The following is a 13,519-nucleotide window of genomic DNA, read 5'->3' on the forward strand; positions in this document are numbered from 1 at the left end:
ATTATTTATTTGTTCATTTCAGGCACAACAAAAAATACATATATTAAGCATAAAGTGCACAAAACAAAAAGCAAAATTTGCCTGAAAAGGAGCGGGACGAAGAAAACTTATTAAATCCCACCCCTATACTCACTCATCAACAACAAACTTCCCGCAGCTACGCCCATCGTTGCAAACCAAACAAACCCATCAACAGCCCCGGGCACATGCAAGCATCTCAACGCCAGCTCGCAAACAACAAATAGAACCTTCATAACTGAATACAGAATATATTAATTATAAACTGCGTTACCACAGGTAACAGGCAATAATAATTACATAGTAACAAACACACATCTACACACACATGTACATATATATACATACATACGCACACACTTTTTTTTTTTTGAATCCATACCAGCAATGGTAAGAGAACAGACATTACAGAGCACACTAAAACCATCATTGATTATACTGTGACCAGACCAACTGTTTGTAGAGGAATTTAAATCTATGAATATTTTTGCATTGTTTCAGTTGTAAACTCAGACTGTTCCAGATTTTCACACCACATACAGACACACAAAAACCTTTACGGGTTGTTCGAGTTCTGGGTAATTTGAATTCTCCGAAGCCTCTCACATTATAAACCCTTTCTCGAATTTCAAATATAGTTTGTAAATTTGCAGGTAGAAGTTTATTAAAGGCTTTGTATAAGATTATGGATGTATTGTAATTAACCAGATCCTGGAATTTAAGTAACTTTGCCTGAAGAAAGAGTTTGTGAGTATGATCTAGATAACCAGCCTTGTGAATAATACGCAGTGCTCGTTTCTGTACTGTGACTAATGGATTGGTTGTATTTTTATATGTGTTTCCCCACACTTCCACACAATATGGAAAATATGGAAGAACCAGGGCACAGTACAGAGTACGAAGTGCATCTTTATCAAGGTATGGTTTCACTTTGTTCAAAACTGCGAGGCTTCTGGAAATTTTGGTTTTTATGTGTCTGACGTGGGGTTTCCATGAAATTTTATTATCAATTACGACTCCCAAAAATTTGTTTTCACTCACATTATCAATTGGTACACCTTCAATGATAATTGGTAATTCTATATTATATTTTAAATTACCAAAAAACATTGCTTTAGTTTTATTTATATTTAATGATAATTTATTTATATTCATCAATTTTTTTTATTAATTTTAGCTCCCTGTTTACGATCATTACAAGATCAGTATAATCATCGCTACTGAAAAATATGTTGGTGTCATCTGCGAACAGTATGAGTTTAAGTACTTGAGAAACATCAAAAATATCATTTATGTATACATTGAAAAGTTTTGGTCCCAACACTGACCCTTGGGGAACACCACATGTAATACCAAGTTTCTCTGAATGGTAATGCCCTATGCTAACATATTGTTCCCGACCCGTTAGGTAACTTTTTAACCAGTTACCAGCTTTCCCTCGAATACCATATCTTTCCAATTTATCCAATAAAATTGAGTGATTGATTGTGTCGAAGGCCTTTTTGAGATCAACAAAAATACCAACTGCATATTTATTTTTATCCAGTGCATTAGTAATTTCTTCTACTGCCTCAATTATCGCCATTGAAGTGGTTCTTTGCGTTCTGAAACCATACTGACCAACATTTATTATTTGATGTTTTTCAAGGAATTTTTCTAATCTTGAATTAAAAAGTTTTTCTAAAATTTTTGAGAATTGAGGCAGTAGAGAAATAGGCCTATAATTGGTAAAACTGTGTTTGTCATTACTTTTGTATAGTGGTATTACTTTTGCAATTTTCATTTTTTTTGGAAAACAACCGGACTGAAATGATAAATTACAGACATATGTTAAGGGACTAGCAATGTTCAGAATAACCTGTTTAACTACAGACATATTTATGTCATGATAATCCATTGAAGACTTACTTTTGATATTTATTACTTCTTGCTCATTTGTAGCTGAGAGGAACAGTGAAAAGGGATTTGATTTTATATTACTGATATTTTCATTTTTTTGACACGGGATGTCCGCTGCTAGTTCAGGGCCAACATTTATAAAAAAATTATTGAACCCATCAACAATGTTACTCATGTTGTGATTTTCACCATTTGCATCAATGAAATATTCAGGATATGATGTTCCAGAAGATCCTTGTTTAATTAAATTATTTAACACATCCCAAGTTCCTTTTATATTGTTTTTATTTTCATATAATCTTCTTCTATAATAAAGTTGTTTACTCATTCTTATAATATCAGTCAATTTATTTCTATATGCTTTATATCTTTGTTCCACTTCTTTTGTTTTTACTTTGATGAACTGTTTATACAGATTGTTTTTCTTTTTGCATGCATTGATGATTCCTTTTGTGAGCCAAGGACTTTTTATCTTTTTTTTCTTTGTCTTGTGTTCGTTTACAGGACAATGTTTATTGTACAACATAGTGAAAATATCTAGGAAATTGTCATAAGCCTTGTCCACATCTGACTCTTCATACACCAAACTCCAATCTTGTTGTGCTAAATCGAAATTGAAGGCATGAATTGCTTCTTCATTTATTGTTCGCTTTGCTATCGTAATCTTGGTATCTATTTTTTTTAAATCACAGTCACACAAAGTAAAAACTGGTAAGTGGTCAGTTATATCACAGACAAGCAGGCCACTATTAATTTGGAAATCCATGACATTAGTAAAAATGTTGTCAATAATAGTGGCGCTATGTGATGTTATTCTGCTTGGCTTTGTTATTGTTGGATATAGTGATAAGCTGTACATCGTGTCAGTAAAGTCATCAATGGCTTTTAACCTTGTTGGGTTTAGCAAATCAATATTAAAATCACCACAGATGAAAAGTAATTTTTGGTTCACCGAAGCAAACATTTTTTCTATCCATTCACTAAAAGTGTCGATACTTGAACTGGGTGTCCGATATATGCAACTTATTATAGCATTTCTCTTTTTTTCATTCATGATCTCAATAGTCAAACATTCCAAAATTCCATCAATAGCCATAGACATAGTTGTTACAAATGAATAAATGATTGTGAGCAGCAAGGCTGCAGTGAGAAGAGAAAACAGATCCATAATGAATTAAACTCCATGCAGGCTGTGGAATAAAAACAAAGGAAATTATTTTGACTGTTTAGCTTTCAGTGTTGACTTTCATTTAATTTTTGATACACAACTAAATAAATCCATCATACTGATATAAAAATATCAAAGACAAAAGAGCAGAAACTGCAGCAGCTTTTTTTTAGCTGCTGTATTAAATAAAAGGAGTAAAACCTCCTTCATCTGTGTCACTGCGTTAGTTTTCAGGTCTTTCAAATCTGACTCCAAGAGTTTTCTCAGAGTTACACTTATTATTACACAAGCTGTAAATGTTTACTGGTTACAGATTTACATAAATGTAATATTTTATTTTCAAAGTGGAGCCCAGACGTGAGTGTTTAGTGGATGTTCTTTGGCTCAGACACCACAGAGAGAAGAATCAGATTCTCTGTGTGAACAAAGTTGAAGCAGGAAAACTTTAAAGAACAGCACGAAGCACAAACTGTGCAGGATCTCCTGCAGACACACAAGCTGTCATCAGGATTCAACAGGACACATCACATCACAACAAAAGCAGCTCCTCCTCCTGACTGTAGAAACCTGTCTGACTCCAGCTGTGAACATCAAACCACTCACAGCTAATAACGCCAAAGACATGTTGCTGCACCTCTTTTTGCTTCTATCTCACATTATAGGTGAGTTTAAGAACAGGGTTAGGGGAAAGAGTTACAGGAGTCTAATGTGGGTCTGACTCCTGCATCATAAACCTTTTAAACCAATTTATACTCCAGTCCTTCTATTCATTAAAAATAGAAACAGAGGTGGTGCAGTGGTTGGCACTGTCCCCTCGCAGACAGAAGGTCCTTGTGGCTTCTCTCTGGGTACTCCAGCTTCCTCTCACAGTCCAAACACGTGGATGGTAGTTTAACTGATGAGTTTCAAATCGACATCAAAACATACAAAAACATAAGAAACTGATCTCCAAAGGTGGTTTGACTCTGAACCTTTATAAAGTTGTACATGTTTTTTCAGCCTCGCCTTCCCAGACACTGTTTTCTCTAGAAAGACTCCGACTTCTGACCTCAGGGGTAGATGATGAATGAAGATCAACACAGCCAGGCTTCCTTTGTGTAAACTGACTCAACAAAAACTAAAATCAGTCAGAGAAAACAGTTTTACGTCAGTTGACGTGAACTTTTTATTTAAGTCGGGCTTTCTGCTTCAGACTCTGAGCCTGCTCACTTCTTCCAAAGTGCGAGTGTAACCTACTCCATCAGACATGAACAGACGACGATAAAGTGATTTAAAAAATCTATAAAGAAGATAAAAATGTAAGTTAAACAGAACACGACGGAAAGATATGATAAAAGGTCAACACAGAAAACTACTGCATTGAGCAGTAAAATAAACATTTTAATGTGATCATCATTTTCTCTTTGAGTGTACGCTCAGCTCTCATTAGAGCTCCGAAACGCTGAACTGGACCCATGTAAACATTAAAGCTTACAGTCCCAAAGCCTGATAAAAGATTTGCTTTAGTCTGTAGCAAAGTGAAATTAATTTGATTGTTTTTGTGTTTTTGTAATAGCTACAATTCAATCTGTGTAAAAGAGACTTAGCAGATTAGAATCAAGTACAACAACATACTTTACATTTTCTGCATTATTAAGTTACACATACGTGGTCACAGTCTGGCCACTTTTAAACTGAACCTCTGAACATTACCCGCTTTCGACCAGTTTATTTATATGTTCAACGTAAGTTACCATGGTGATTTAGCCAGGTAAAAACTGCGACTTTAGTGACACAAACGTAGTTTCAGCTCAAAGCAGCTCACTAAGCCAATAATCTTGATTGAGGACACACTTCTCTCTGTGAGTTTTCATGTGGTGCAACAAATGTTCCCATGTTTTACAGCATGTGTGTTTTTGTGTTCCTGTCATGTTCGGGTCAAATCCGACTGATTTACAACTTAAAACACTCATAAATATTGTGTTTTACATACAATTGCCTTATGTTATGCTAATTTAAGAGCTGTTAAAACAGTCCGGTCAATTCTGACCGGGAACATTAAAGTAAAGGGGGGGGGGGAATCTGGAGGGTTAAAGCTACTTCTGAACATTTTTCCATGTTTTACGAGACGGTTTCAAACCTGCATGAACTCTCATGTGCTTGAATAAAGAACTACTATATCCAAACACTTTCCCACATGTTTTACAATGATATGGTTTCTCACCTGTGTGACTTCTTGAGTGTTTTAGTAGATCCCTGTTATATGCAAACATTTTCCCACATGTTGGACAAGAACAACACTTTTCACCTGTGTGAGTCATTATGTGCTCTGTTAAGTGAGAGCTACGTTTGAACATCTTCCCACATATTGTACAAGAAAATGGCTTCCCACCTGTGTGGGTTCTTATGTGCTTTGACAAAGAATTATTACATCTGAACATTTTCCCACACATTTTACAAGCGAACGGCCTCTCACCTGTGTGGATTCTGTAATGGATTTTCATTTGATAATTAAACTCAAAGGCTTTTCCACAAACATCACATTTTAGAGACTTTTTACATTTAGCCGAGTGACACCGACTTCCTGGTGCAGTGGGGCCTTCTTCAATTTTGTGACTTTTATTTCTTTTTCTACTTGATCTTGAATTCTTGCTTCCTTCCTGATCCTGGTTCTCAGCTCCAGCAGAGCTGTGAGCGAGGAGCTGCTCCCCGTCTCCTCCTGGTTCACTGTGGTCTCCTTCCTCAGCAGCAGTCACCATAAAGGTATCAGGCTCCTCCTTCAGTCCCAGCTGCTCTCCCTCCTGACTGCTGCACAGTTCCTCCTGTTCCTCTTTAATCTGTGGAGGTTCTGGTTCCTCCTGCTCCACACTGGAGCTCCTCTCCTGGTCACAGAGCTGCTGCTCAGGGAGAACCTCCTCCTCCTCACAGACAGGCTGCTGTGGGACGTCTGGAGGAACTGAAGGAGACAAAAAAAAAGAAAAGGGATGTGATAACAGAAACACATATCTGAGCAAATATAACGTCAAAATAAGGCTCTACAGTGAGAACATGTTCCTCAGAAAGTTGCCACCTCTTGTCAGTGCTGACAATCACTCATGTCTGCTTTTGAAAACACTGGAGAAATGGATGCTGTTCGCACAATCCTCACAGTTAAAGAAAATTCAGCGACAAGGAGAAAGACCACAAATGAAGGCTGCAACAGAGAATACACATCCTACTGTAGAGTTAAGCTCACCATCAGAGGAGCATAAGCAATAAGGGTCAAGTGAGGTTAGGTAATACATTTACTGTAGTGAGCTGCTAAATCAAACCAAGAACTGACACACAGGCACTCAGATGTTACGTCTACAGAGTGGAGAGACAGAGAGACAGAGGGCAGGGCGGGAAGCTTGCAGAGTATTAAGAGGCTGTGATTCGGAAAGAACCGACTGTAAAGCGCTATACAAATGCAGGCCATTCTGTTCCTCCAGGAGACGATCATCCTGAACAAATGATTACAGCAAACAGTCGCAGTCGGATTATAAAGTAAAAGGAGGACAGATTCTGATTTTTGTGACCTGTTAATACAGACTTTTGCTGATTTCAATTTTCTTTCTTAAAACTATTACTGATAACATATACAAGGAGAAATCCACACAAAATAGCTTTCATTATAAGAAAAAACATGAGCAATCATAAAAGCTAAATATTATAATATTATTGATTATGTAATTTATTTCATATAATATAAAAGGTAATAATAATAATAATAATAATAATAATAAATAATAATAATAATAATAATGTATTTAACAATTAATGTTCATGTTTTCCATATGAAGAACACAGCTTGTGGCTTTTATCCCAAATACACATTATTGCTTAAAGCTTATTTTTTCATTCTTTGATTCAAGTATTAGTTTTAATCATCACAATCAAACATTCACATTTATCTAATGAAGCCAGTCACGGCCTGTTTAAATAAATAATTAAATGTGATGTTTAAGAGTGGTTTAACCTTCACTAAGATGTGGTGTCCATCTGGCTGAGGATCTGCCAGAGATCTTATCTCTGGTGTTCACCAGAGCCAAGCTAATCAAGATCGAACCAGAGACTGGCTGGGATGCACGACCCAGCGGATGGAGATTCCCGGGGACAACATCACCTCTACGGAGGCCAGGCGCACAACGCCAGGGAAGTTGGTCACGGAGGTCAGGTAATATCTTAATCCATTGATGGCGAGGTGCCAGGGAGCACCAGAAAACAAACCAAGCATGATCCGAAGATAGACCACCCAGGAAGCAGCGAGGATCAGCTGTCGAGGAAATGGACACCGATAAAACCTCACCGATATGCCTGACTGTTTCCCCCATCTCCTGCGGCGTTTCCTTCGGGAAGCAACCCATGCCGGCCGGCAAAAATCCTCGGGAACATCCACCAGAACAGTTTGGAAGACATCTTCTTGGAGCTACCAGGACAGTGTATCCACAGAGGATCGGATGTGGAGGAGAGTTGGGCAATCATAAATCATCAAAGTAGACGCAAAATGGAGCAAAGTTAACATCATCAATAACACAAAAACAGGACAGGTAAGACAGGTAGACGGTGAGCCAAAAATAGCAGCGCCATCTTGGAATGTGATCATTCCACCCTGCTTTATAGAAAAACAAACAAACTTCAGGTACTTCCATTATTTTTCAGCATGTGTATAATGTCAGTTAAAATAACAGGACATACCGAGGCTGCCGGCTCTGAGCTCTGGCTAGCTTTAGCTTTAGCCACTTTGCCTTTGTTAGATTCTTTAAAATGTCCATGTTTTGCTGATTAAAGGAGATTTAAGCATTGGATCAGGTTCGTTGACACCAATTTCATTTAGGTTCTCACGTGGTTTACTTTGGAGATGGTTGTGTCTTCACTCACAGTGAAGAGCTTCCATGGTACCAGCATGAAATTATCCGAAAAGTCTTGGTATGTTGAAGAAATAAAAGTTCCTTTGACTGGAACTAAAGGGCAAAACCCAACTCCTGAAAAACAACCCCCTCCACCAAAGTTACACAACGCAGTCAGGTGAGACCAGTTTCCCTGCCAACCCTGGAAACCCCTCATCAAGCCCAAAGGGGGAGGGGACACACACACACACAAAAACAATTCTTATAGCATCAGCTAATAATTGTCAGGTGGTGTAATCAAATAAAATATTAATTAAAAGCACAAAATAATAGTTTTTTTGTACTCTCTACAATAATTTGTGCATTTATATTTGTATTTTTCTGTGTTTAAATACTACATTGAAGAATAAAAACAGAAATATTTACTGTTAGAACACAAATATTACAATTTCCTATAGAAAAAACAATCAAACAGAAAATAATGTGATCTGCACTGTAGACAATCAACGGGACGTTATTTATTTTAATGAACATTTGGCTGAACCACCTGACAGTTTTGTGGTGGTGAAGAGAAAAATGAGTACGAAACAGTAAACTGAAGAAAATTCTAAACATGTTAAAAGAGAAACAGCCTGAAGATAAATCACCAAACACATTTTATTATTGCAGTTCATATTATGCTTCCAACACTTTCCAATTAAACACTGTTTTACTTTCTTCTTCTTCTTCTTCTTCTTCATCATCATCTCTAGCTTTCTCAATCATTGGTCGTTATTATCATCATTATGATTATTATTACAACAACCATTAATTATTAATCTCTGGCTCTCTTCCACAGCTGTCTTTGTCCTGTTTTCCTCCCCTCACTCCCACATGGCTGTCCCTCCCTTAGCCTGGTTCTGCTGCAGGTCTCTTCCTGTTAAAAGGTTGGTTTTCCGTCCCACTGTCACCAAAGCGCTTGCTCAAATTGCGTCATATGATTGCTGGGGTTTCCTTGCATTACTGCAGGACCTATACTTTACAATATAAAGTGACTTCAGGTGGCTATTTTGATTTGGTGCTATATAAATCAGGTTGAATAAAATGCTTAAATCCGGCCTGATTTCAAAGCTCTACATGTCCCTCTCTTCCTGTTTGGAGCGCAAACAGGAAGAGAGGGACAGAGCGGGGAGGAAACGGCCCAGGGCGGAGTCCAACCACGACTCTTCTGGGAGCTTTTCGGCACATGGGTCCCCTCTGAACCAGACTCACAAATCTCCTAATCCTAACTTTGTTTCACTAAATAATTAAGAGAGAAAGTTCTGACTAAAGGCTCAAATCCAGGCTGAGTTCAGCGCCTGCCGTTTGAATGGAGCACAGTGCAGTCCTGTCCTCTGTTTGCTCTTTGTTAGCTCACATCTCCAAAAAGTCCTCACAATCATAAATGTCCCGCAGAGCTGTGATTAGGATCCTCCCTCAGAGGGACACTCACCTGTCCTGTGCAGCTTGATTTGGGGTTTCCAGGTGATATCCAGCAGTCTGCGCTGACGGTCGATCTCTTCCTCGTACTGGACGATCGTTTTTTCAAACTCCAAGAATATTTGTTCAGCAGCAGCAGTTAGTCGCTCGTTGATAAACTCTCTCAGATACTGAACTGAAGGCATTGTTACTGCCACAACTCACACACAGCACAACACGACAAACTCTCTGTTCGGTCACACACGTGGAAAGCTAACGGTATTAGCGCCTTTCCTTTATTTTCTTCCGCCTGGTGTCACGTGGTGAGGTTCCGGTAGAGCACACGTGTTGCCTTTAGTTCCTATGTGTACATTTTTAAACTCACTGTTGCAGTAAGTCAACAGATTCTGAGCAGCAAGGCTACAGTGCGAAGAGAAAACAGATCCATCAAAAAAAAAATAAAATAAATTAAAGCGCTCAAATTAAACTTAATATCCTTTTGCCATAACCATTGTTTGATTGTGTGAAACTAAAACCAGTGAGCATTAGTTTGATGATGAGAGAGCTCAGAGGACAACGATCAGACAGGTTGGAGCTGACAGAAAGAACAGCTGTGAACATCAGATCCAACATTTATCCTCTGAAAACATGAAAAACTGTCAAACAGTTAAAGCTGATAAGATCCAGTGGTATCAACAGGATCCTGGATCAGCTCCTCGGTTCCTTCTCCTCATCACTGATACAAGTGAGCCGAGTGTGGTGAGAGCAACCCCCCCAAACCCTCGACTGACTGCTGCACTGAACAAGGAGAGAAATCGAGTTAATCTGGAGATCTCCTCTGCTGCAGTGACATACTTTACTTTTGTAGCTGATCCTGAGTATAATGCTTATCATTTCCTTCCTAATCTTGGCTTTCAGCAGAGTTTTAACTTTGTTTCTATTCAGATTTTCTACCTTTACACACTACAACACACAGTGCTGAACACTACAAGCTACATTCACCTATTCACACACACTGGTGATCTACTTAAGTGGGGGATAGGTTTGCTCGCTGTACTGTGCAGTGACCAATCCTCCTTTTTAATGACACTATATTCATTATGGCTGACGACACATCACTATACCCAGAGGGCCTTGGAAGATGTGTTAAACACAGGCTGATGTAGGGCTGTTCGATATAACGATATATATCGGATGACGATATAAAAACATCTATCGTTTCATTTTACTCTATCGTTTGTTTCGTGGTGTCGCAAAATAAACTGTTTATGGCAATGTCTTGATGCATTCTCAATCATCCAGGAAAGTAAATCTCCAAAAGTTGAATCTGTTCATCTGGACGTAGCGTTTGGTGGGAGAAACGTTTCGTCACTCATCCAAGTGACTTCTTCAGTCTCAGCTGACTGCAGGTTTCCCCAATCTTATAAATAGTACATTTGCATAATGACTGAAACCAGCCCACTGAAGGAACAATGGGCTGTGATGTCAGTTCCTTAATCATAATTATGCAAATTCCCATGACCATTGATCAACAATCACTGACCAAAACCCACTGATCAAAGAACACTGATCAATGGCCATGAGTACCATTCACAGAGAGTTGGGGAATGGCTGCAATCACAGCATTGTAAGATGGCGAAAGATGTACCCTTAGGCCCCCTCCTCGATTCAGAGATGGTCTTTCCCTTTTCACGTAAATGGCCTCCTTGACTCCGCGCTCAAACCAGCATTCTTCCCTGTCCAGGATGTTACATCCTCATCATTGAAAGAGTGTCCACTGGCCTGTAGGTGTAAATAAACTGCAGAGTCCTGGCCTGATGAGGTTGCTCTTCTGTGTTGTGCCATCCGCTTCGCTTGACTCTCTGTGAATGGGACTCATGGCCATTGATCAGTGTTCTTTGATCAGTGGGTTTTGGTCAGTGATTGTTGATCAATGGTCATGGGAATTTGCATAATTATGATTAAGGAACTGACCTCACAGCCCATTGTTCCTTCAGTGGGCTGGTTTCAGTCATTATGCAAATGTACTGTTTATAAGGTTTGGGGAAACCTGCAGTCAGCTGAGACTGAAGAAGTCACTTGGATGAGTGACGAAACGTTTCTCCCACAAAATGCTACGTCCAGATGAACAGATTCAACTTTTGGGGAAGTTTATGGCAATATTTTTTCATCATTTTGATGGTCACTGTAGTGGCTATATTAATTTCCTAAAGTTCTCTCTTTCTCTTATATTTAATATAATTACACTACAGACGGACAAGCACCTGTTTTTATGCGTTGTCGTTAGCAACAACGACGGTAAAACCACCTCGTGTCCGCTTGTTTATTTTCCACATAAACCTTTCACAATAAAGCTCAAGATCCTGTTGAGACTTTTCAAAATAAACTGAATCACGTGAAAGATGCAGAGTATTTACGGATGAGAAGTAAAAAAGAGCCGTCAGGCGCTAAAAAATAAACCTTAGACTCAAACGTTAGAACAGGCTTTTCCCCGCAGCACGCTGTGTAATAAATACTCACAAAGAAAACGGCGGCCGTTACAACCTATGTCTAAAAATGTATCGTTTCATGCATCAGTTAAAACACTCGACTCCAGGTACGCGACGCCCAGCTGGAAACACTTCACGCAAGTCGAGCTGCCCGACATTCACAGAATTTACAGAAAATGTTACATTTTTGTGATTTATATCGTTATCGGACGATAGATGTCTTAATATCGGGATATGAGATTTTGGTCATATCGCACAGCCCTAGGCTGATGGGTTGGGTTGCTGAAGTGGCCGCATTCCCCCCTTCAGTGCCATCTCCCCTCAATTAGACATTGAGGGTTTTGGAGGTGTGGATGAGAACCACTGACCAGCATTTTGGAGCTCATGCCAAATCTGTCTCCTCTATTTTCATAGGCCTTACTCTAGTTTTAACTTCATATATTCACATACACCAAAACACGCAGCCAATATGTCCCCTTCAACACAAAGTGGGAGGGTCACCGCTCAGTGTTCCGGTGTGTGGATTCTATAATGTCTTGTCATTTCATAATTATACCGGAATACCTTTCCACAGACATCACATTTTAAATACTTTTTACTTTTATCAGAGTTACACCTACTCCCTGATGCTGTCGAGTCTTCTTCATTCTTGTGACTTTTGTTCGTAAATCGAATTGATTCTGAATCTACTTTCTCGCTTCGTCTCTGATCTTGGTTCTCAGCTACAGCAGAGCTAAGAAACAGGAGCTGCTGCCCATCTGTTTCGTTTTGGTCACTTTTGTCACAAGTAGCAGTCACCATAAAGATATCCGTCTCCTCCTTCAGTACAAGCTGCTCTCCCTCCTGACTGCTGCAGAGTTCCTCCGGTTCCTCCTTAATCTGTGGAGATTCTGGTTCCCCCTGTTCCAGACTGGAGTTGTTCTCCTGATTACAGACCTGCTGCTTAGTCGGTACCTCCTCCTTCTTAAGAACATGTTGCTGTGGGACATCTGGAGGCACAAAAGGAGACAACACAAAGAAACTGATATGATATGATACCAGAAAAACAGAAGCAAATTTACTGTCAAATCAACTAAAGAACAGCAATAAGGGTAAACCAACATTAAACTACAAGCTGATGTTGGAAAAAAAATGTTTCCGGTTAGGTTTTGTATTGTTGATTGTCATTTATACTTAGAAATATCTACTCATATATGCTTAGAGTTTTATAATTAGTTGTAGATTAATAGAGGTTTGATCCTTAGTAGTCTGCAGACACACGGTGTGTGCATTCCAGAGCACTCTGGCTTTCACACCCACATCTTGGGAGCATGGGAGAGGCCGTGCCTTGTCTTATTGTTTTATGGTATAGGAGGACACCTACTCTGTATCTGGTTAAGCATAAGAGTCTTTTGTTTAGATGGACCGCGAGACTCCTGGCACCAGCTTTGGGGAGTCTTCCTGGGGTCACATCTTGACCCCCCACACACACGGTATTCTTTGTTCACATGTATACCTATGTAAGATGTCATATGTTAATGAATCTATGCATATTCATGTAACCACAATAAAAGGAGTGCTATAGGGCTTTGGAGTGTGATGTCACAGGGGTGGGCGTGGAAAGGATTTTGGCCCGATCCGCCATGTTGGGGGTCTAGCGCAAGTGAAAAGGGAGCGAAGGC

At 39.2% G+C, this 13,519-nt stretch overlaps 1 protein-coding gene across 5 annotated transcripts; it reads right to left on the minus strand.

Moving 5' to 3' along the window:
* Window positions 1–753: 753 nt before the first annotated feature.
* LOC102079115 (zinc finger protein 3) lies at window positions 754–9,698 on the minus strand. Of its 5 annotated transcripts, XM_025900180.1 has the most exons (4): window positions 9,404–9,693; window positions 7,392–7,511; window positions 5,541–6,020; window positions 2,591–4,364 (listed from the first exon to the last, which is right to left on the minus strand). In XM_025900180.1, the coding sequence occupies exons 1-4, from the start codon at window positions 9,573–9,575 to the stop codon at window positions 4,318–4,320; spliced, it is 819 nt and encodes a 272-aa protein (XP_025755965.1). In that variant the 5' UTR covers window positions 9,576–9,693; the 3' UTR covers window positions 2,591–4,317. The 5 variants fall into 5 exon arrangements, with proteins under 5 accessions (XP_025755964.1, XP_025755965.1, XP_019218797.1 ...); XM_019363252.2 differs by lacking the exon at window positions 2,591–4,364 and having other exon boundaries at window positions 4,445–6,020; window positions 9,404–9,698; XM_025900179.1 differs by lacking the exons at window positions 7,392–7,511; window positions 9,404–9,693 and having other exon boundaries at window positions 754–4,364; window positions 5,541–5,678.
* Window positions 9,699–13,519: the final 3,821 nt, after the last annotated feature.

The sequence above is a fragment of the Oreochromis niloticus genome, linkage group LG18 (genome assembly GCF_001858045.2).
Source record: "Oreochromis niloticus isolate F11D_XX linkage group LG18, O_niloticus_UMD_NMBU, whole genome shotgun sequence".
Lineage (NCBI taxonomy): Eukaryota > Metazoa > Chordata > Actinopteri > Cichliformes > Cichlidae > Oreochromis > Oreochromis niloticus.